Source organism: Diabrotica virgifera, chromosome 2, assembly GCF_917563875.1.
Source record: "Diabrotica virgifera virgifera chromosome 2, PGI_DIABVI_V3a".
Classification (NCBI taxonomy): Eukaryota; Metazoa; Arthropoda; class Insecta; order Coleoptera; family Chrysomelidae; genus Diabrotica; species Diabrotica virgifera.
This window is the reverse complement of record NC_065444.1, coordinates 100,753,485-100,779,207: the sequence shown is the minus strand read 5'-3', so window position 1 is coordinate 100,779,207 and position 25,723 is coordinate 100,753,485. Positions and strand designations below refer to the sequence as shown.

Genomic DNA, 25,723 nt, shown 5'->3' with positions numbered 1-25,723 from the left:
ACACATTAAAAAAAACTGGACATTCGCATTCGCATTCGCGAATGTCAGTAGCAGATATTCGTATTCGCATTCGTATTCGCGAATGTTAAAAAAATGACATTCGTTACATCACTACTCTCTACACACTCGTTCTACTTCGCGAGGAACACATTCAAGTGGTGCGATACCGACAACGATCCCTTTGACTCGGACAAAGCGAGGCAAAGTTGCACAAGGTGGCCATCTACACTCTCGTACTTGTTGAACCTCGATCGACTTCGGCGAGAGTGTGGAGCTCACATAACAATCTTCTTTACTTTCATACCTAATGCACATTCAAATAAACTAACAGCCTCAGCATAACATCCATTGCTTTTGCAACAATATCAACTTACACTACAGGTTCGTACTTACCGTTAGGTTCCTACTTGAATGTCTCAAGTTCGTGGTACTTCTTCCGACTTCGTACAAATTTTTAAGTTGTTCCATTCCTGGAGCTGCTATGAATATGACGTAGGGAAGGAATTCTGAGCTGTTATGCAATAATTTTAAAGACATTGGGCTGCAGTCTAGAATACACATTTTTCCCTAAAAAAAAATAAGCCACTTTAAAGCCGGAGATACACATGCCTGTTAATAGCACACTGGCAAGTAACACTAGTTATTGACCAGTAACTAGCAAGCATCAGCTACTGTCCCCAAACTGGCAAGTGTGTACGTTAACTGGCATGCTAGTTCCTAGTTCCTGGCATGCTAACTAATAGCAAAGAATTTGATTTTTCTTGCTAGTAGCGTACTGTGAGATACCAGGCGCATGCGTTGGGAATGTCACTGGCATGTGTGAACGTGCGCTACCGCTACGGGCATGTCAGTAGCTAGCAGAGATTTTAAAACTTGTTAATTTAAAAAATGTTTCGTTGGGGTGATAAAAAAACCATCAAATTCATTTTTATTTATAGAAAATTAGAGTGTCTTTGGAATTAATCTAAATAATCTCTTTATAAAAAATATAACAGCCGGTGACAATGCTTACACCAGAACTCAATAGGAAATGGCTCAGATTCATTATCAAATTTCTAACAATAATTATCCGTGGCTATAAGCAAAATTTGCTTGTTTAATCAATTCCCAATACCTTCCATGGATCGCCTTTTTTTGTTGGAAGCTCAAAAACTTTTAAATTACAAATCAAATACTTTAGTTTCACATGACAATCACTCGATTGTTTACTAGCACTGGTATGTGTAAAAATCTACCCTGTTTTTTCGCCTCACCAGTAATGGTCTAAGAACGTTTTCGAGAAACTATTTTAAGACAGCTGATTCTTTCATATATTGTTCCCAATGCTTCCTCGAACACCGTACCGGCCATATGGCTGCTGATACAGGTTGCGTTCAGTACTGCGCAGCACACCTGTACAGGTAAATACAAAATCAGGGTGATTGATTAGTGTGATAAAGCTTAGTAGATCCGTTATAATAGTAAAAGAGAGCAATAAACGTTAATAACAAAACTTGTAGCCAACTTTGAGCTTCACATTACAAAATTAGTTAGAATGTTACAGGGTGTTCGATATCATAGTGACAGACCAAACTTATGTTTTTTTAAATGGAACACCCTATATTTTATTTTATATTCGAAATCCTGTTACCTTCTCCATCACAAAAATATAAAGGTTTGTTATGTTATACAGGGTATTTACAAAGTTATAAGCAATGTTCTACGAAAATCGTAATAAGTTCATCTCCCTGTATAAATAAAAATAAGCACAACTTCTTCTTCTTCTTAAGGTGCCGAGACCGTTTGTCGATCGTTGGCTCTCATGTTGCCCAGCATATTAACAATCATTGTCTTATTTACAGCCGCACGAAATAGTTCAGTGCTAGTTTTCCCAAACCATTGGCGTAGGTTTTTAAGCCAAGAAGTTGTACGGCGGCCCACACTTCTTATTCCCATTATGTTACCTTGCATGACAAGGTGAAGTATGTCATATTTTTCTGGGTGACGCATTATATGACCAAAGTATTCCAATTTGCGCCTTTTAACCGTGTTCACTACTTCGCAACTTTTATTCAAACGTTGCAAAACCCTTTCGTTTGTGACTCTTTCTACCCAACTGATCTTCAGAATACGGCGGAATAAGCACAACAGCAATGGTTTACTGGTGCCATATTTTTTTGTTGATTGTCAAAATTTATAAAAATGGTTAATATTGCTAATTTTCTTTATATCGAATACAGGATGAGTCAAAACGCAAGTACATTATTTTCTCAGTAATTTTAAATAGAACACCTTAATTAATAACTTGCTCTGAAAAATGAAAATATCTCGAAAACTTACAAATTTAGGCATAGGGAATATTATACAAAAATTAAAGTACGGTAATGATACTTTTCGATGGTGATATAAAATACAGGGTGTTCCATTCAAAATGTCTGAGAAAAGAATGTACTTGCGTTTTGACTCACTCTGTATTCGATATAAGGAAAATTAGCAATATCAACAATTTTTATAAATTTTAACAATCAACAAAAAAATATAGCACCAATAAACCATTGCTGTTGTGCTTATTTTTATTTATACAGGGGGCTGAACTTGTTACGTTTTTCATAAAAAATTGGTTATAACTTTGTAAAAGCCCTGTATAACATAGCAAACCTTTATATTTTTGTGATGTGAAAGTTAAGAGAATTTCGAATATAAAATAAAATATAGGGTGTTCCATTTAAAAAAAGCATAAGTTTGGTTTGCCACTATATTATCGAACATCCTGTAACATTTTAACTAATTTCGTAATGTAAAGCTGAAAGTTGGCTACAACTTTTGTTATCAACTTTTATTGCTATCTATTACTATAGCGGATCTATTGAGCTTTACCCCACTAATCAATCACACTATTGAATTTAAATTATTTTAGGACGAAACATTTTTTGTCATTACTTTTTAAACCACAAAGATGTCTGGCAATTATAGTTCATATTTCTAATAATGTTTAAAAAGTAATGACAAAATAATTTTTCGTCTTACAATAATTTTAAATTCGATATGTTTACCTGTACAAGTGTGCTGCGCAGTAATGAACGCAACCTGTATCAGCAGCCAGATGGCGGGTACGGTGTTCGAGGAAGAATAGGAAATAATATATTAAAGAACCATTTGTCTTAAAATAATTTTTTTCCGACGTTGCTAGCTCTTGATCCATAAAGGCATGCGAGCTACCGGCATGCTAATTACTCGTAAATGTGTTTTGTGCATGTCAGTCACTGGCTTATCTAGTCGAGTCAGTCAAAAGGCGGTTGAAGCGTAGCACTGGCCCTGTTACCTTCCTTCTATACCGTAGGCCTTAGATATAGCAGACTACCCTGCTATAATCCTAAAGCCGCGTCAGCGGTATAAAACGGGAAACTATTATATATTAGTCACTGGCTTATGCCAGCTAGTGACATGCTCTATTTTCCTAATATACAGGAATGTGTGTAGCCAGTTTTATACATTGTTAGTCGAAGATGGATCGCGAAATATAGTATAAAAGTAATTTTTAATTAAGTTCTGGAACTGTTTTCTTGTGGCATGTCTAAGTTAAATAATGGCATATGCATCAGAAACAAGACCCGATATACATCCACAACACAAAGATTACTAGAAACGGCAAAGATGAGAGTGCTAAGAAGAATTATAGGAAATACACTGAGAAAGAGGAGTGAAGACATAGAAGAAGTGAGTTGAAGTGAAGATAAGAAGAAAATGTAACCGTACAGTGTATAAACGAATGGACACTAAATACAAAAAAGAATGGAATAACCACATAAGTAGAATGGGGGAGACACGTGTGGTCAAAATAGCAAGAGATAAATAAATCTTCTTCTTCTTAAGGTGCCGAGACCGCTTGTCGATCGTTGGCTCTCATGTTGCCCAGCATATTAACAATCATTGTCTTATTTACAGCCGCACGAAATAGTTCAGTGCTAGTTTTCCCAAACCATTGGCGCAGGTTTTTAAGTCAAGAAGTTGTATGGCGGCCCACACTTCTCTTTCCCATTATTTTACCTTGCATGACAAGGTGAAGTATGTCATAAATAAATAAATCATAAATAAATCACCAAGAAGTATTTCCTAATCGCGCAAAAATATGGAGTGACAACCTTCCATAGAAGTATCAATCCGCCAATGAACAAGCAGAATTGTTTATAAAGAGGAAGAAGAATAAAAAGATGTCTAAGTTAAATGTTGTGTTTGTATGGGATTAGCCACAGTTGATTGTAATGATAATTACATTTTTACCTAAAAAGATTTGCCGTTTCGAATTCCACTCCGGAAATCGTTTTCAAAAGATTAATAAAGGAAAGAAATTGTGTTGAAAAAATATATAACAGCCAAGATGTTTTGAGGTTATATTAATTTTTAATTATCACTACATAACTATACAAGACGAAAGTCACTAGGAACTAGAAATGCTATAAACAATACGAAAGGTTAAATTGGAAATAATACATGGAAATAGGACTAGAATATGAATAGGAATCTATAATAAAAGTAGAATTAAACAATATTAAACAACACATATAAAAGCGAAGGCTTAAGATCCATCTTCTCAATTTAGAAATGTAGACAGAGATCAACAGAATAGTAAAGAGTATTCAGGAAACTATGAAATCAATAAAAAGGGACTAATTAACAATAAAAAGAAAAAAAATATTGACAACTGACTGAGTGATTGGCTAGTGTCTTCTGAACAATCCAGATGCGGGGGTTCCAGGAAAGTTAATCTTTAAATATCCGCAATATGTCGTTTCAATATATAATTTTAAGCATTTAATATGTAATCTTAACATATCCACTGTTTCGTAATAATGGAATATTTAGCAAGTATCTACTTTTAAGTTCACTAAAAATGGTCTGATATAACTGAAAACATTCGTTCTGAACAATTGTTCAGAAGTACGAGATATGAACTCAGATCATTCCCTTGTTCTTCTGACAATTCATGATGAAGTAACAGAAGAAGAGTTGCCACCTTCATTAGTGAATATCAAGACTGGATAAGCTTCAAAGAAGAATTGGGTGCTACGATGAACCTTTATTTATGTTTCATTAAAAACGAAAAATTTGATACTACTCTACTACATCTTAAATAAATTATTTAGAGTCAAACACGAGGAACATTATAGTCAGAACTAAAGAGATAAAGGAAAGAGTTCTTGTTCTTATGGTGTCGCCACCTATAGTGCGTTGGCGAATTATCTTAAGGCCAGACGTCTCACTTTTGTGGCATGCAAAAGTTGGCCAGTGTAATTTATGCCTGTTCAGTTCTTTATATTTCTCACACAAAGAGTACCACAAGGTAATTTATTTGCTGCGGTACTTTACTTTTTATACATGAATGATATCCTTGAACTAGAAGAAGATATGATAGCGACCTGTGCGGATATCAAAGGTGTATTATCAAATGGAAAAAATCACGAAGAAACTATATAGAAACTGCCTTCAGTAGATAAAATCATGGAGAAGAAATGGAGATCCTAGGAAGGAATTCTAAGCTATCCATATTTAATAACTATTGTTCTATAACCAAATATTTATAACCAGTATTTATGGACATATAGCGCGCAGCTCTGGGGATGTGTTAACAAGAACCACATTGAAGCAATCCAGAGGTTTCAGACGAAAGAGCTGAGGAAGAGGAACAATTGTGATACTCCATGGTACGTAAAAAAAGGTTTCATCCATCATCCATCACGACCCAAAAATGGGGACGGTGAAGAGATATGACAACCAGATGTGGTAGAAGATATGAACAAAGCTTTCTTTAACAAGTCAATATCGAGGCAATAACTCCTGGATGACGTGGATCTAAAAAGAAAACTCAAGAGAAGAATACTTAGTTAGTGAAGTGAAAAACAATAAGTGTTTTTTCAAAGTTTTCTCAAACTTTTAATTTGCCATTTAAGGGGGGGGGGTATGGTTTGAAATATTAATTTTTTTTATTATTTCAAATAAAAGTGCATATTTTCAAGAATACTTTTTGAAAATTTCAGATTGATCGGTGTAAAATTACCCGAGATACAGAGTGTTGAATATATCTACCTTCGACCCGCTTTGCCGCGGCTTCGCGCCAGCACGCTTGAGTGTAGTGAGAAACGTTAAACAACTGTTCGCCTTCTCTTTTGTAGATTACTCCGCAATTCAAAAAACATATTCCAATGTTCATTACTTTACGATTTGGCAGACAAATAAGAAGATGAAGATGCAGTTGTCAAAACTTTAAACGCATTTTTCTCAAAACTGCTTTTTCAAATGCGGTGAACATTGTAACTGAAAAACTACTTGACCGATCTACCTGAAATGCATAGATTTTCTTTAGACGTTTCGTGAGGTAACAACGTCGAGATATTTTTCGTTTTGTGCTTATTTTTTGTTCAACAATATTAAATCTGTTGGTTTTCACAAAATTTTTATCAAAAATTTTGTATTTTTTACTTCTGAGTGATATCAAAAATTCAAAAATCATTAAAAATAAAAAACTCGACGTTGTTACCTCGTGAAACTCATAAACTAATTAAATCTTTTTGAATTTTTTGTTTCGTATGATCCAGTGATGAGTTCTGATGTCCACGGCAAAATCCATTTTTTTTGAGCTGCCTGCCAAAATTTGTCACAAATAATTTCATTATCTGCCAAAAACATTGATGTATTGGAAATTTACATCAAGAGTTTTCATTCGTAACTTGTATAGTCATGAAGTAAAATTTTTTTAATAAAATAATACGTAATAACAAGAAATTAAAATTTTATTATACGCTATGAGCTCGTATGTAGATGGGATAATTAAAATTTCGCGAGCGCCAGTAGTGACAAGTCTGTAAACTTTTACTGGAAATTTGACGTTCTGCATTAAGAGTTGCATATAATTTTTACTAAATGTCTCACGAAAGTTGTTGTATTAAAGAGTGCCAAAATACTGGTTACAATAGTAACTGTGTATTCTACAAATTTCCTGTCGCTAAACATAAATTTACATTATTTGCGAGGGCCGAAAGTTCCTTAGAATAAACAAAAAGTTTCTTTTGAATGAGATATTTGAAATTAAAAATCACACTAAATTTTCTTGTTTTTTTCACCCCTGTAACGCGAAAAAAATAAACAGAAATTTTCAGGGACTTTTGACCCTCGATAATAATGTAGTCTTTCATTCTGCGTTTAAATTTTTCAAATATACTTATTGGTTCTCTCAGGATTCAAAAAACAGTAATGCATTTAAAAAGAGTTGGTCCGAAATTTTACGTTTACGCTCTTAATTAATTATTTAAGTGCAATAAATGCATAAGTTAATATTTAAGAAGTATTATACTATAATTATATTAAGTTATTAAACTTTTTTGCAGAATAAATTTTTTCTAATATTAGCTGTCAACATAAACTTCAAAACGATAAGCAAAACCTAAAAAATAATCATAATTAATGAATAATAAATTCTGTTCTTACTGATATTAATAATTATCGATTACAATCCTATTACTTCTTTACGTTGTAAATATTACACGATAAGAATTAAATAATAAGTTTCAAACAATTATTATTTGCTTTTCTCCTTTCCTCTTTAAATTTCCGGCCGAAACAGGACCACCAGTCATCCGTTAGACGGCGATACCAGCCATACCAGCGAAACTCACAGAGGATAGGCAACACTTTTTTCTTTCCAGCGAAATTTCCGGAGAAAGTTATACTAGTAATCCGCTAGGTAGGTGGCGATACCAGCGAAGCTCATAGCGCATAGGAATAAATAAATACACAATAATCATATGACAATTAGCAAAGTTTACCTGTTTAATGACATCTCTAATGCTGTCTAAATGAGTGCCATACAAATGGCCGTTGTACTCTCCGTATTCGAGAAATTTATGGTTTCTAACGTCTTCTTCCATGGCTTCCCTATCTGTGAACCAATAACTCTGTCCAGCTTCCTCCAATACTCGCGGAGGTCGGGTCGTGACTGTAAAAATAAAATTGCAATAAAAGAAAAGCTATGAATACTACGGGAATATAAACATCACTTTAATAGAGTAGATAATAAAAGTGGCATAAAATTTACGATTGTTTTGTAACACAGAAATATTAAAACCTTTCACGAATTACACAGGACTCGATATGTAGAAAGTAATGGATTCTACAGGTCGAATTACGTATTATAATTTATAAACAACTAAGACAAAACTTCTTTAATTGATTTTCTGATTTTTTTTATATACCTAATTAGTTAACTTTTAATATGTATAAAGCCGCATCGACAATAAATTGGCAGTGAATCACGAGCGAGAGCCAAACTCGTGGTGACACGAATCTTAATAACTTCACGCCCATGGGGTTATGCCTCGATCGTGAAAAATATTTGCTTCAACGGCGAATATGTAAACGTTGGTTGCAGAAGCATATATCAACTTATGTGTGGAGTAACAACAGACAGGATATCACAAAATTTGAGAAGAAAAAAGAATAAAAGGCGGTGGTTTACAAGGGAATGGATTCAACAAAGAAATCATACTAATTTAATTAAAGACGTCTCAAGGTAACCTCAACATTTTATAATAAATTTGCTTAGAATAACGGAACACCATTTTCAATATATTTATTGGAACTTGTTAACCCCAACATTAAAAAAATCTAATAATATGAGAGAAGCTCTATCGGCCAAACTGAAGTTGCAAATAACACGATATTTAGCTAACCATAAGTAAATTTATAGAAGTTTGAGGTATTACATGCCTCTACATTCTCAGTTTTATCTTCATCGGCCACTGCATTGTTTTTTGATGCATGGCTTGTTTGTATTCTCACTGTCTTTCCTTTGGTTTACTCCATTACAAGCTCTACCATGGTTTTGTTTCACATTAGGGGTTACATAGGTATGGTTTTTTGAAAAAAAAAATCGATATTTTAATATTTCATATAAAAGTATAGTACTAGTACTTCATACTACATTGTTACAGTATACTAGTATATTAGTACCTATTGATGCAGATGGTGCACTTTCCATTGTACTATGTATTCACACCAAATTTGGAGGAAATTCGAGCAGTATTATCGGAGTTATAGAGACTTGAATACTGCGCGATAGGTACGTGCGCTTTGCCTTTTCTATTATACACACGAAAAAGATGGATTTTTCCTTCACGACCTATGTAAATCCTTAATGCGGCGTACAAATCTACATTTTTCTTCATTTAGTAAAAAAAGGGCTGCTTTTTTGGTTTTCATGTTTTGCTATAGTATATTTCTATTATTAGTACCTATTGATGCAGATGGTGCATCTTTCCATTATACTGTGCGCTTATTATCTCAGGCTTATTTGCTTATCTGGGATCTTGCCTTTTTATCTTTATCTCTTTATTTTTCTCATTTTCACTTTTTACGGTTTTACTTTATTCTTCGTCTCTCCGTCGATCTAAATCGCATTGTTACTAATTATACAGTTCAATATTTGACTGATGTAACAAACAAATTTCTTCTCATATTAAGACCCGTCCTCCTCGCTACTCCAGCAAATTCCTTGGACTCCAGCCTTCCTAATTTGAAGGAATTTGACAGTACACATAAGGTCAAAACGTTGTTAACAACTCTATCTAATTCATTGTATTTTCCTTCTAATTCTCAGCGGATTTAAGTTATTTCAAAATTAAGAAAGTTGCAAATAAAACAAGAGACTAAATACTAAATAGTTACGTCATAAAAATCAATACTTAAAATCTTTTAATCAAACCGTGCATATTTGATTATTTTTTATGATTAAGAGGAAACAGTAGCGATCAACAGGTAGCGAAAACGCGTTCCAAGATTGCGGCTGTAATTTTGAATATTTTTTCGAGATATTTGGCACACGTATTCGTAATATAATAAAGAATGGCGGTACAGAGCCCAATTTGAAAAATATATTAATATGTGAAAATTACTCTGTCATTAAATACAATATTAAAAAAACGAGCCTGTACCGCCATTAAGAAGAACAAAAAAATACACTTTCTTCAAATAAACTTTTTTATCCGATGCCTAGATTTTGTGTCATTTTGGAACTACTAAAATTTTTTATTTCATTAGTAGTTCCAAAATGACACAAAATCTAGGCATCGGATAAAAAAGTTTATTTGAAGAAAGTGTATTTTTTGTTCTTCTTAATGGCGGTACAGGCTCGTTTTTTTAATATTGTATTTAATTACAGAGTAATTTCCACATATCAATCTATTTTTCAAATTGGGCTCTGTACCGCCATTCTTTATTATTTTACGAATACGTGTGCCAAATATCTCGAAAAAATATTCAAAATTACAGCCGCAATCTTGGAACGCGTTTTCGCTACCTGTTGATCGCTACTGTTTCACCATTCTTGTGCAGTCTGCAGCTTAAACATCTTTAACCTAACGTGGATTATGTAGAGAACTGGACAGTAATTTTTTTGCCCTTTTGCATATTTAAATTGAATAGTATGTTTTTTTATTTTCCAACACATTTTATCCATTAAAGAGGGGACTTAGCTAGTAGCTGGTTAGTCAACATATTTAGTAAGACAGTTCTCATGTTTTTATGATTATTTCATTCATAGGAGATTCTGACCAATAGAAAGCTACAGAAATGCAAATTAAGGTGATAATTTTTGATAATATCCCGTCGTCAAGTATATTACGTCAGATGCCCTTCGTTGCTACGAAAAAATACATTCAGTGACATTAATGACAATTAATGTTTTAAAAGTGATGACTTTCAACCGTAAAATATTTTATATCAACTGTGTGTTTAACAGTACTAATTTGTACTTACATAAATAAATTACAATAAAATTTTGGTTTTGAACAGTTTTATTCATGAAATAATCGCAACAAATTGCACTGGATCTCTAAAATTAATATGGAATTTTTGCCCTCATGACACTTTGACATAATAAATTAAAACTGTCAAAGTGTCAGTCGGGAAAAATTCAATAATTTTAGAGCTCTTGTGCAATTAGTACTGACTATTTCATTCATAGGAGATTCTGACCAATAGAAAGCTACAGAAATCTGAATTAAATCGATAATTTTTGATAATTGCCCGTCGTTAAGTATATTACGTCAGATGCCCTTCGTTGCTACGAAAAAATACATTCAGTGACATTAATGACAATTATTAATGTTTTAAAAATTATAAAAGTGATGACTTTCAATCGTCAAATATTTATAAAAACTTTGTGTTTAATTGTACTAATTTGTACTTACATAAATAAATTACAATAAAATTTTGGTTTTGAACAGTTTTATTCATGAAATAATCGCAACAAATTATACTCGAACTCTAAAATTAATATAGAATTTTTGCCCTCGTGACACTTTGACATAATGTCACTCGCCTTTGGCTCGTGAAATGAAAACTGTCAAAATGTCACTCGGGAAAAATTCAATAATTTTAGAGCTCTTGTGCAATTACTACTGATAATATCTTTATCAATATTCGATATTTACCTTAGGGACTGTCCATTAATCACGTGAGGCTCGAAAGGGGGGAGGGGTCCATAAAAAATCACGAAATGTCCAAATACACGTGATATAGGGTGTCTTAAACCTCAAAATGTACCACCAAGGGGGAGGGAGGGTTAAAAAATGCCAAAAAAACATCACGTGATTAATGGACGGCCCCTTATTTGAATATTTTACGTGAATATTTTATTTGTGTATTTTGTGATATTTATGATTTTGATATTTTTGAGTACAGTTTGATATAGTGAATTTTACCTTTTTATTTTAATGGCATTTGCAATATTTCTCTTTCATTTCTGAATATCCCATTCCTGTTTCTTTAATTCAAACATTTAAAAACAGTGGCGCCCAGTTTTTTTAAAAGTTGTTCTATTCCTTATTTCCTTTTTTGTTGCTTAATATATATTCCTTCTTGTGTGTCTTACTTCTAAAAACGACCCCTGCCATAAGCTACCCAGACTGAGCAACGCACGGTGGTTCCAAATGCTGAAAACGTGGTCATGAGGCGAAAAAGAAGTCCCTATTTAGGGATTTTATAATAATAATAATAATAATAATAAGACGTTTATTGTTCCAAAAAATATATATAAATTTACAAAAAAAAACATAGATTTGAAATGTGGTAGGAACAATGCGTTTTGATATCAGCATCTGTACTTTACCAGAAAATACAGGGCTGTTGAACGCCAACTATCTAAATAAAAAAAATTGTTACTTTATAATAATAATTAACCTAATAACCTAACCTAATAACCTAACCTAAACAAAAAGAAAAAAATCTAATTCTAAATTCACATAGAAGGAAGAAGAAGAAAAAAAGGAAAGGAAAAGTACAAGAAAAGAAAAGATGAGAAAGAGAAAAATAAACGAGAAGAAGAAAGAAAAGAGCTGTTTACACATTTTTTACTGATAATTTAATAGTAGAGCTTTAATTTTCTTTTTGAAAGTAATAGGAGATAAATTATAATTAAAAATTTTATATTTATTAATAAGTGATGGAGCGATATAAGAAAATATTTTCTTAAAGATTTGCTTATTATGCTGGGGAGTTCTAAGTAAGGTTGTAGGTCTCAAGTTTCTTCGGTGCATTTCATTACTGAAGTTTAATTCATTGTACAGATACTTGGGTGTTTTTGTTTTATTGATCTTGTATGTAAAGTTTAGCGAGTGCAAAGTTCGCCTGTTGAACATGTTTAACCAGCCAAGATCAAGAAGTTTGTGAGAAACCCTCTGACGTCTGCGTATTCCAAAAATATATCTAAGACAAGAATTTTGTACTTTTTGTACCCTTTTTTTATTAACAACACTTAAAAATGGTCCATATATATGATCATAGTGATTAAAATGAGAAAGAATCAACGATTCACAAAGCATTGCCTTTGTTTTAATATTAAGAAAATGCCTGTGGGGGTATAAAGCCTTTAACATGGAGTAAGCCTTTTTTAAACACAAATTAATGTGATTGTTAAAATTTAATTTAGTGTCCATAGTAAGTCCTAAATTTTTGGCAGATGCTTGAAAAATAATAGTGTTGTTATCTATACAAGGTACAATATTCGTTGACAGATGCTCACGTTGATTTTCAGAACAGAACAACATGGCTACCGATTTAGAGGGATTTATTTTAAGTAGATGTTTGTTAGAGCTAGTTAAAATTTCCTGAAGGTCAGAATTAATTCTTGCATTGGCTAACTGCGCCTCATGAGGAGCGAAGGAATATTTTAGTTGTGTATCATCGCAGTATTGATGATAGTCACAATGTTTTAAGGACTTTATAATATTAAAAGTATAAATTTTAAATAACAAAGGTCCTAAGATACTTCCCTGAGGAACCCCTGACAGAATATTACATATATTTGTTTGCTTTTCGTCAATTACCACAGTTTGAGTACGAAGAGTTACATACGATGTTACTAAATTCAATGAAGCTTCATCGAAGCCTATATGTTTTAAAATTGATATTAAAATTTCATGATTGATCATATCAAAGGCTTTCGAATAGTCCCAGAGAATTAAAACTGTTGCATACTTTCTATCATCTGCGGATACTATACTGTCAATTATATCGGAAATCGCTGTCTCACAACTATAACCTGTCCTAAATCCTGATTGCTTAGCAGGAATAATATTATTTTTTTCCAAAAAATTGCTCATTTGCTTTTCCATAATTTTTTCGATTATTTTCGAGAACGTGGGTAGGATAGATATACATCGCAGGTGATTAAATTCAGTTGGATTCTTTATTTTAGGTAAAGGAATAATTTTTGCTCTTTTCCAAGATGCGGGAAAGTAAAACTCAATGATACAGCTATTAACAATATGCGTAATAAAAGGCACGATAAAGGGGCAACAAAGTTGAATTAGAGTTATATTAAGATCATCCTGTCCAAAGGCTTTTGATTTTACACTCAAGATAATATCGGCAACGTCCTCCATAGACACTGTATTAAAACGAAATGGCTCTTGAACTGGCATAGAATGATTTCTGTAAAAACTTAGAAGTTCATTACTGGGTTGTTGATTAATTGAACAAGCCGCTGTAAAATGTTGATTAAGTTTATTAACGTCTTTAAGATTATCTGGAATATGATTTTGTTTTCTGTTAAGTACATTAATCTTCCTAAGCTCATTCCACTTTTCTTTTACGTTGCAGTTTTGAAGTTTATTGTTTAAATAAATCTTTTTTTCACGTCTAATAGTAGAAGTAGTTAAGTTCCTAATCTGTTTGTAGTAATTCCAGTGTTCCGGATTCCTACTACGACGATATCTATTTAGAGCTTGGTTTCGCATTTTTTGCATAAGTCGTATATTGTCTGTAATCCAGGGGCAATATGGTTTTTGCTTATTTGTACAAGTTCTTAAGGGGACATGCTTATCAAAAATACCGAGTAATGTATTTGTAAGAAATGTCACTTTTTCATCAATATCATTAATTAAATATAGGTTGTGCAAGGATGCACCCTCAAGATCCCGTTGAAACTCTTCTAAATTAATGCGACTTAATGTTCTGTATGTAAATGAAACATTATTTGGCGGAGGCTTATCAAACTTAATTTTACAGCATGTGAGAAAGTGGTCGGAGATATTGATATCTAAGTTCTCCACATCAAAAACACCATCAAAACTTGAACATATTAAATCAATTAAAGTAGATGTTCTGTCAGTCACACGAGTTGGTTCATTAATTAACTGTTTTATGTCAAAAGACTTAAATATACTATTAAGTTGGGAAGTGTAAGAAAAGTTAACGTCTAATTGGTCTATATTAAAATCACCCAAGAACACAATTTTACCCGACTGAGCGTAAAACTGTGGTAAAAGATCCTCGAAATAATCCAAGAATTCTCTATGACTTGAGCCTGGCGGCCTGTAAATAATTCCCATTATTAATACATTATGATTTTGGGTGATTTTTATCCAAATATGCTCAATGAAGGGCTTACATTCTTGTAAGATTACGGAGAAATGTAAGCCATTTTTTATATAAATACCAACTCCTCCAGCATTCAGCAAACGATCTTGTCTAATAAATGTATAATTATTGATTTCAGAAACTTCATCACTTATATCACCGTTTAACCAAGTTTCAGTAACACCTAAGATATCATAGTTTTTGTTTTGTAAGTGATCTTTTACAAAACTTGTACTTCAAGTGATCTTGTACTTCATTTTCATGTTTACATTTGTTTTCTCATACTATCGTAGAGTCCTAATACGTAGGTATGAGGATCAGACTGGATGTATTCTGGTTCACAGCTCAGGAACTTACAAGTGAGCCATGTCCGGGGTTATTTTGGCCGGCGTAGAAAGTGAAAAAGAACGCGTATATTGAAAACGCTGTAAAACATTATGTAGTTATCAATTTTATCGCTGTAAAGCAGATTCTTCTTTTTTAAGTATGTACTAATGTAAGATATAAGTTAAATCAACATTTATTAACAAAAAATGCCTTAAATTTGTTAATGCATAAATAGTGAAAATATACTAGAAATAATTAAAATTTTGTAAAGATGCATTCAAAAAGTACAAAGTTCTGCATAATTCTGCGACTAATGTTTATTAATCTTAAAATATATAGTAAGGAGATACAGAATCGCTTTGGTTTAGCTGCCTATAACTGCCTATACATTGCTGGCAGTTGTTTAAATACAAAAGTGGGAAATGATGTATATTACATGATTCTGGCAATTGTTGAGTATGTATGAGCAGTTGTACATAAGTAATAGGTTCTAAATATTGTACTTCAGAAAGAAAATGTATTGGTAATCAGCAGTTTCAAAAGTCCCTTATAATATAAAATTTTAAACAAAAATGCGGTTAAAATAAAATTTTCGAAATTCTTTCGTCCATATTGGATCTTCCATTTTGTTTAAAAAAAAAGTAATGTTAGATTTGTAATCAGCTACCTTAACCTACCAAATTTGATAAAAAATTTTCCTTTGTGATTGATAGTTTCAATTTTTTTCCGCCATGTTGGATCCGCCATTTTGTTTTTCAGAAAAAATAATGTCAGATTCGTAATCAGCGATGCCAAAAACCCTTAAGAACGAAAGTAATTCCAAAATGTATAAACAATATACGCTTTTAAAGGTTCATGACCACGTTTTCGGCATTTGGAACCACTGTGCAACGGCGCCTTCGATCCTATTGTGTGCCGGTGTTCTAAAAGTATTTCTTCATAACTAGATCACTAGGTTTGGTACAATACCAATTTGACAGTCGACTTACTTGGCCTCATCAGCCATGCTTTGAGGTAAAATTCTGAGAGATGTATTGGTTTTACAAAATTTAATTAACCTGACTCACTCATTTGGTGACGTTATCTATGAACGTTTAATTGTCTGCAGTGCATAGCAAAACAGAGTTAAATTAGTTTTTGCAATAATAAAATGGAGTATTTATTGTTTTTCTTAAAACAGTCGATTTTAATACTTAATACTGAATTCAATATGTAATTAAAATAGTTAATGTTTTTAGGATTTACTTTTCGGGCATGCCTATTTCGAGGGTTCATGAAATTTTAAAACATTCCTACCCTCGGATTGATATCATATTCTGATCTATCTGCACTTGTTTTTAATTGTAGATTATGTGTCTCTGACATGTTACTTATTGCTATGTGATTCTCGAATAAAACTCGAAATTCGACTACGTTTATCAAAATGATACGTCTGGTCGACTCTTCTCTATGCAGTTAAAACGTAGACCCTTGAAACAGCACCCGTAAATAAATTGGAGACCTTTGAAATGTGGATCTACCGATCTAGGACACACACTGAGAAACAAGAAGTACCAATATTGCCAACTAATAATGAAAGGAAAGATCGAGAAAAAGGGAGGACTAGGAAGGAAAGACTATCGTGGCTAAGAAACATCCGACAATGGACATTGCTAAATTTTGAACAACTAATAGGAACAGCTGAAGACAGGCAAGGATTTGCAATTGTAGTAGTCAATCTTCATTGAGGAGAGTATGATGGTTCCCGTTTATCTGAACCATCTCAGATAATTGAGGGGTGGTTACCCCCTACCATAAGGGTTGATGAAGTAACAATACTCACTGTAGATTCATTTATTGGTACGTTGAAGTAACTACGGTAAAGAGCTGGTGGTATATTATTTAGTAACTGTGATGTTTACTCGTTGGGATCTCAAATACCAATGACTAATCTTTTCGCCATGAAAGTAGAACTCAAAGTGGATTCCCCTGTTTACTATTTGGTATAAATAAAAGTGAGAGTGTTTAGTAAAAGTGCTGAATCAACTAGATTATAAATAACGAATACTAATTGTTATTTCAAACTGACCTTGTATCGAAAATCGACACATTGATGTTTTAATATTGGGACCGTGCAAGTTCGGCAAAGCGACCTCTATTTCTACGCTCTGTACTTTTATTCGCACTTTTAATTATATTGGTCAATTATATTAGTCCTGGTTGCTGGATAATTGTCAAGACCATAGTCCAAAAAAATAATAAGAAGAAAAAATAAGATGCAGGTTATGTTTAGCAAACGTAAACAATTGTATGTAGTAAATAAAATCAGTTATTAAAATGCAGTACTGCAAGCAAAATACAATTAATTAAATTTACCTTTATATAATAATTGCATATCATATCAATATTGTGGAGCAATATATAATTTTTCTGCGTCAATGACAGAAGGTATGAAATATACGTCAATTTGACAATTTCAATTGACAATATGAATTATTTAAGATAGATGCAATATTTCTCCGCGACTCGCGCACGGTCGTTTCTCGTTTCCCTTTCCAAGTACTTGCACACCGCGAATAGGTCAATCGTATTTATTATAAACAAACGTATTTGTTTTACCAAAGACGTTTAATTATTAAAAGAATTTGTCTTAATAAGATGATTACTGAGATGAAGTGTATCCCAATACAAGAGGACACTTTAAGAAGAAGAAGACCTGTTACTAACTCTTTAGTGTTCGTATATTCTTATCGCTGACTTCTTCTTTCGGTATTGATAACGAGAGCTACATTATATTGATGTGTTTGCTACATTTTACTTTATTTAGTAACAAGAGGCTGCTTCTTTAATTTACTTAGTTTTGCTATCTACTTCTATCATTACTATTGATCCATATTTCCATTGTACTCTGTGCTTATTATCCCAGGCTGATTTGCATATCTGGGATCTTGCCTTTTCATCTCTCCAATTATATACCTGATAATAATGCAATTAAAAGTTTTTAGCGACACAATAAATTTAAACGTTATACATTTATGACAATGGACGGTTTGCATGACTTCCTGTGATCTTTTAAGTGATTTATAGAGTGACATGAAACCAGTGAAGGTCGCTTTGCAGTTTTGAGTATATTTCCGTGCCACGATTGCGTGCACGAAATTGCAGGCCGATTTTTATTCACTTTATGAAACTCCCAGTTGTTCTTCACAAACGAATCTTTTCGCACGATTTTTCAAGTTTGGAAATAGGTCTTTGTCGGTACTAATTGCAATTTTATTTCACTGCTAACCTAGTTTTATTAGAAACACGGCAGATTTTACTTCTGCCTATTTAAATCAAAATTACTAGATACTAATTTATTAGTTGTTGAGGTGTATCAACTAAACATCACGACAAAATTAGTCTTTAGAAGTTAAATAATATTTTTATAAGTCGGGGATGTCGCCAAGCAACATAATTGTCTGAAGTAGAACATTTATATTTTTTGCTATCTATAGACAATAGTGAGCAGATATATTATGATCACTTCTTGATAAGTTTCTAGATATATCTTTACTTATAAGTCTGTTTATTGACCGGAATCACAGGGATTCAGGGTTCTACTATGCCGAATTATTGGACGAATTCGGCCCAATAATTCTCCAGATTTGGCCCCGTGTGAATTCTTTTTGTTTTCAAACTTGAAAAAGTCACTTGTCGGGCAAAAATGTAAGTCCAATGAGGAGGTCATCGCTGCCATTGATGCATACTTTACAGTACTCGAGGAAATGTATTTTTCAGATTATTTAAAAAAGTTAGAGCATCGCTGGATCAAGTGTAACGAACTAAAAGGAGGCTATATTGGGAAATTCAAATCAAATAATTTATTCAACCACTTAGTTATTATACAATATACATATAACAGACCTAATTAATATACTTATACTGACTGATTCATCCGGAGGCAGACCTAGACACAAGGCATCTGTTTGTCGGATACCTCCCACTGATGTCAGTCAATATAATATACAATGTACATATAACTTATTAAATACACTGTCTATAATATGTATAAATTAAAGTAAAATATAAATCAAAACATTCAATAACAATAGCAAATCGATACATTTCTTTTTAGATTTTAACTGTTTATGCGATTTAGTTTTTTTTTTCTTTTTTTTTATTAGATGATTATTAGATGATTAGATGAAAGAGTAAAAAAGGAGAAAATACGAATTGGTTGTGCAAATCAAATTCAAACATTTTCAAATATTTTAAACATTTCCGGGTTACTGATAATTAAACTCTTTACTTCTTTACTAAATTTATGTCTTATATTAATTTCTTTTAAATGCGTTGGTAACATATTAAATAGTTTAGGACCATAATAGGAAAATGATCTCTGCGTCACAGTTTTTTTAAATAAATTAGTATTTAGATGTAGATTAGTAGCTGCTCTAGTAATTGAAGTTTTTTTATTGTTTTTTACTTTTGAAAATTGGGTCCTTAGGAGACATTGGTGTATATAAATTTGACGTATTTTGAATAATTTTGTTTCTTGGTAGAGTAGAGATGTTGAGTGTAATCTAGGTTTTTTAAATATTATTCTAAGTAAAATATTTTGTGTAGTTTGCAAATTTTTTAAATTAGTAGAGAATGCACCACCCCAAATAGTTATACAATATCTTAGAACTGATTCAACTAATGAATTATACATCATAATAAGATTGGACTTAGATAGGATGAACCTTACTTTATAAAATTTATGTATTAAAGCTCTTATACGTTTAGAGACATAGGTAATATGATGTGACCACCTTGTGTGATGATCAATCATAACACCCAAATATTTTATTACAGGGGTTTGTTCTAGTATGGGGCAATCACATATATTATCTTTACATCTGGGATTATGCAGTCTAATCTTTAAAGATGGTTGGTCCGTAACTGTTGGGGAAAATGTTACATATTTTGTTTTCTCGACATTTAAAGTTAAAAGATTATGATTTAGCCAAATTCTAATATTTTTAAGACAAACCTCTGTCGCAAAATGCACTTCTTCCCAAGTATTTCCTGTAATTATGAGTGCAGTATCATCTGCGTAACATACCAACTGTCCCTCAAAATTCTGGTTTGTTGCAATACTATTTATGTATACGAGAAATAAAATAGGTCCTAACACCGTTCCTTGTGGTATCCCCATCTGAACATTAATATTAGTGCTTATTTTGTCACCGATTTTAGTTTGCTGCGTTCTGTTTGTTAAATAATTTTTAAAAAGATCTAATGCAATACCCCGAATACCATAATTATTCAATTTACCTAACAGTTTGGCATGAGATACCGTGTCAAAGGCTTTAGCCAAATCCAGAAAGACTGCTAGGCATTTTTTAGAATTATCGAGAGCTTTAATTATTGTTTCAACTAGATTCAATGCGGCATCTTCTGTACAGGATTTTTTTCTGAAACCGTATTGAATTTTAGAAAGAACATTATGCTGATCCAGAAAGCTAACCAATCTATTTGTTAATACTTTTTCAAATAATTTAGCAAAGTTATTTATTACAGATATCGGTCGATAATTAGTTAGTTTATTTCTAGAACCGCTTTTGAAAATGGGAGAAACTATAGATTGCTTCCATTGCGTAGGTATTTGTCCTGTTGAGAGACTGAGATTTATTATATGGGTTAATGGGCCCAATATATTAAGATGAATATATTTTATTAATTTGCTACTAATCTTATCGGGACCAGGAGAACAATTATTCTTTAAATTAGATATCAAAATAGTTATTTCGGCCTGCGTTACCGGTTTTAAGAAAATAGACGATTCTATATAAACATCTCTCAACAAATTATCAGGTAAATTTGAATTTTCTATTTTATTTGCCATTTTCATTCCTAAGTTTATAAAAAAATTATTAAACACATTTGCCTTATCTGTATTATTTTTAACGCAGTCCCCATTTTCATTAACAATATCAATATTAGAAATATCTAGTGTATTTTTACTTCCTGCAACCTCATTAATAATATTCCATAATTTTTTAGTATTCCCATGAGTACCGTATAATTTTTGTTTATAGTAATCATTTTTCTGTTTTTTTATTAACACATTAAGTTTATTTCTATATTCCTTATACTGTGCTTCTAGAATGGGTGTAGGCGTTTTATTTAGTTGTTTTTTGAGGATATGACGTTTATGAATGGATGTTATTATTGCCGTAGATATCCATGGTTGTAATTTTTTGTATTTGTTATTTTTGTTGACAACAATTTTAGTGAAAGAGTTTGTAATTGTGTTTATTTTATTAATGAAATTGTTGTAAGAAATTTGAACATTATTATTATTAATTACTTCAGACCATGATTCATTTTTTAAATAATTATTTATTTTTTTAAAGTCAATTTTTTTGTTGTAATTTTTTTCTTTATGTTCTGTATTTATACTGTCACAGCTTTTAAAGGATATCAAAACAAATGGCGAAAAATGATCTGTCATATCGGTTTGAAAAACTATCGAATCTATATCAATTTTACTTTCTATATTATTAGTTTTCCTAATAAATATATGATCTATTGTTGTCTTAGAATCAAAAGTAACTCTTGTAGGTTTATTTATATAAGAGATGAAACCATATGTATTTAATATGTTTAGATACCTAGTTGTATCGGGTGTATAGGATTTTAACAAGTCGATATTTATATCACCTACATAAACTTCAAGATGTTGCATATCCAACTGCTGCAGATATTGTTCCAGATCGTTTAAGAATATTTGAGTATTTGTTGCAGGTGGTCGATAATAGGCAGTTATCCCAACTGAATAATAAGTATTTAAATGTTTCGTTAAAAATTTCACGCGGAGAAATTTACTATCATTTATCTCTATAGTACTAATTGTAGATGATATACTATCTTTTATATAAATCACCGTACCATCGCATTTATTTATACACGATTCATTATAATATATTCCGTAATTCGGAATATGAAAATCATTTATATTTACCTCCCTAGTTTCGGATAAAATAATTATGTCCAAAAGATCCTTACCTGATTCTAAATATGTGAGCAGTTCATCAAAATGCTTTTGTAAACTTCGAATATTAAAGTGAATCACACCAATTCCATTCTCCCATTTTACCCTCTCCAGTTCAAGTAAGTAATCTTGAAAATTATTATATTCTTTTGTATCGATTTCCTGACTATTATCTAAAATTTCTAGATATTCAAGCATTTAGCCATAAATTGTACCTGATATCCCAAAATTTAATCAATCGTTTATTAAAGCGAAATAGAAAAATGGTATCGAAAACAAAAATTTAAAGCTTTAAAACCTAGAGAGCATTAGCAATAATACAATTGATAAAACACATATTATTTACAAATTATAATGAGTTCTGTATTCATCAAAGTCTTTAGAATTTTTTATTATTTTTACATTACCGTTTCGACAGACGTAGATTTTACCATTGTCAGTCCACACATTTTTTAAACCCACAAGACTGGTTAGCTGATTTACCAATTCCAATTTTAAGTTAGTGAGATCTTCCTTAATAACTACCCCAGTACCCTTTAGTAGCTTCTTCTTAGCGTAGACTGTTTGCTTATTCTCGATTGTATTTAATTTAAGATACACAGCCCTAGCTTTATCCTTGTTTTGTTTACCAATTCGATAACATAAGTTAATATCTTCATATTTTAAATTTAAACCCATTTTAGAATTTATTAGGTTAATTATTTCGTTTCTGGTGTCTTCTTTCTCCTTTTCCTTTAGATTAAAAATTCGTAGACACATGCGCCGGTTCCCTTGATCTAGTCGATCAAATTTCTCGTTCAATTCTTCTATTTTGCGCTCCAAGTTTGTTTTAGTGGAGTTAATATCCACTTTAAGTGACGCCACTGTTTCTTCTAAATTACCTAGACGGGTTTCAATGGTATTTATAATGGCTACGGCGACATTATCAGTAAGACTTTTTATAATATCTTTATTTTGGAGACTTTTTATAATGGCTTGACTTACAGCATTTTCAATAGCTTCTTTTACTTCTCTTGTAATAACCATAGTGTTCCAATTTTTTTTTTCAACTCACAGCACCAAAACTATTTTATATTCACACTACTGAAAAATTAGGAATTTTTTCGCTGAATTTCCTTATTAAAATGTTACTTTTTCGGGAGCTCAGATTACAACCGACTACTCACTACAATCCATAGGCGGCGAATATCGCCGCGAAATAAATCGCCACTTTAACAATATTTTCCAGTTTCTGTCTTGTAAGCTTACCGGAGCTAAGGATTTATCGTACCATCTTCATATATTCAATTTTTCTATATCTTCTTTGATCGTCAAAATCATACTAGATATTTCGTTAAGATTCCGCTAAGGTTTTTGTTTGTCGTAGAAACAATTGTGTTTTTTTTTGGTTATAATAATAATAATATGGTATGGCATTTTTGCCCGGGAGATCCTTTCGGATTGTTCCAGCGCCATTTACATCTTTAACCCTGTTTCAAGTAACTAGTGTCGATATACACTAGCCCAGGGGGACCGACGGTTTAACGTGCTCTCCGAGGCACGGTGAAACGGCTCGTATCATTTTTAGAAATGAAAAATTGATTGTCGTTTGCAGGGCTCGAACCTGCGTGCTCTGGCGTATGAGGCCAGTGATCATGCCGTTGAGCTACGGCCGTTCAGCTAAGGTTTTTGTTTGTCGTAGAAACGATTATGTTTCCAGAAACAATGAATCTCTCCAAACTATCGTCACCTCTGAAAACTACGTGACCGAAGAATTGCATAATTCGTTGCAGACATATGGTGGGCAGCCTTTTTTTTAACTTCAAGTTCGTTTAGAATGGAAAGGTTTGTCCTATGAGCTGTCCAAAGTATGCACAGCACTCTTCTCCAGCACCACATCTCAAAGGCATCAAGATTCCAAGTCGTTGTCCCGTATAGAAATATTGAGAATACAAGGGCATTCCCCAGTCTCATCTTGATATTTTGAGAGATAGATCTGTCTTTCCAAACTTTAGTTAGGCGACTCATCGCATTTTTTGCCATACCAATACGTCTCAGAACTTCTGCTTCACAGTTACCATCGATAGTTATACTAGACCCGATATATACAAAGGTGTTTACTATCTGGTATTTCTGTAACATGTTAGTCAGTTGAATAGTGTCGAATCTGTCGACCACCATTATTTTCGTCTTAGTTTTATTGATTTTCAGACCAACTTTATTGCTTTCGTACTCAACTCTTTGCAGGAGATCAAACATTTCTTACTCATTTGCTGCTATAAGTGTAGTGTCATGAGCAAATCTTAAATTGGAGATTTTCCTACCCGCTACTCCACCGGCCCATCCGTCTAAAGCCATTATCATGACATGTTCACCATAAATGTTGAATAAGTCAGGTGACAACACGCATCCTTGTCTAACACCTCTCTCCACGTCTTGTCAAAAGTCATAAAGCTCGTCGTTTAGAATTTGCAAGAACACATATTCAATGGAATATCGATAACTGGAAAAATATTATCGATTGCTTGTTGATTTTTGATTCAGAGTTGTGACTGCATAGCTACACTGATGAAGCATGAGATGCAGAAATAGCTATCTGCAGATGGTGGACCAATTCTGAATCAAATAAAAACAAAACTGTTTTTCTCCCTTGTTCTTCTTTACTCAGATTGTTGAGTACTCGAAACTGTCTTTCGGCACTTTTTCCTAGACGAAAGGGGAGTAGATACGTGACCGTTGTCCTATCTACAATCTTCTATATTCGTAATCTCCGTGCTTATAAATTGTTAAAGCCGGAGGTTCAGGATGTAGTTTCTTTCGACGAAATGTCTTGGATTTAAAATATTGTTTTATTTCAATTATTTTAATTGTTCAATTACAGTAAACTTTGCATCTGGGTTTTTTCGTCGTCTTCCTCGTTTTCCTCGTCTTCCTCGTTGGAAAAATATTATTTCCACTGATGAGACCAGAATCCTATTGCGGAAGCCAGATAGTCGACACTACGTCAACAGAAGAGTTTGAGAACGATTCGCCACCTACAATCTCGCCCAGACCGTTAGATTTGGAAGTGGTGACATAATGCTTTGGGGAGGTATTAGTTGGAAGGGTGACTGGTGACTCTTACGTTCAAAACATCCTGCAAGATCATGTTTTGCCATATGTTGGTTACATTTGACATGACAGATTCATATTAATGCTCGACCACACGCCGCTCCCATAGTGGGTTATTATCTTGATGAGGTCCAAATGCGAAGATTGGATTACCGGATTTAAATTCAATAGAGCAATATGTGGAATCAGCTAAAACACCGCATACGACAAAGAAATCCCGTTCCAAATACGATAGAGCAGCTTAGCTTCGGCTTGCTGCATAGGATGAATGGAGTGCAATTCCATTTATATTAGCATTTAAGTTTAGAGTAAAATAACCTTATTTACCTAACATTAAACATTATTTTTTCGCATTTTTCTCCGCATACAAACTTAAACGTGTTCAATAAACATTGTTAAAATAAATTCTTCACAATA

At 32.6% G+C, this 25,723-nt stretch overlaps 1 protein-coding gene across 4 annotated transcripts in view; it reads right to left on the bottom strand.

The window, feature by feature from the left end:
* Positions 1-25,723, bottom strand: part of LOC114343861 (protein PALS2) — a 358,522-nt gene that overhangs the window by 22,778 nt on the left and 310,021 nt on the right. For all 4 annotated transcript variants that reach the window (XM_028294710.2, XM_028294702.2, XM_028294725.2 and 1 more), the window contains 2 exons: positions 7,800-7,969; positions 394-567 (listed from right to left, as the gene is read on the bottom strand). In XM_028294710.2, the coding sequence (XP_028150511.1) occupies positions 394-567; positions 7,800-7,969 (344 nt within the window). The remainder of the gene's footprint in view (positions 1-393; positions 568-7,799; positions 7,970-25,723) is intronic.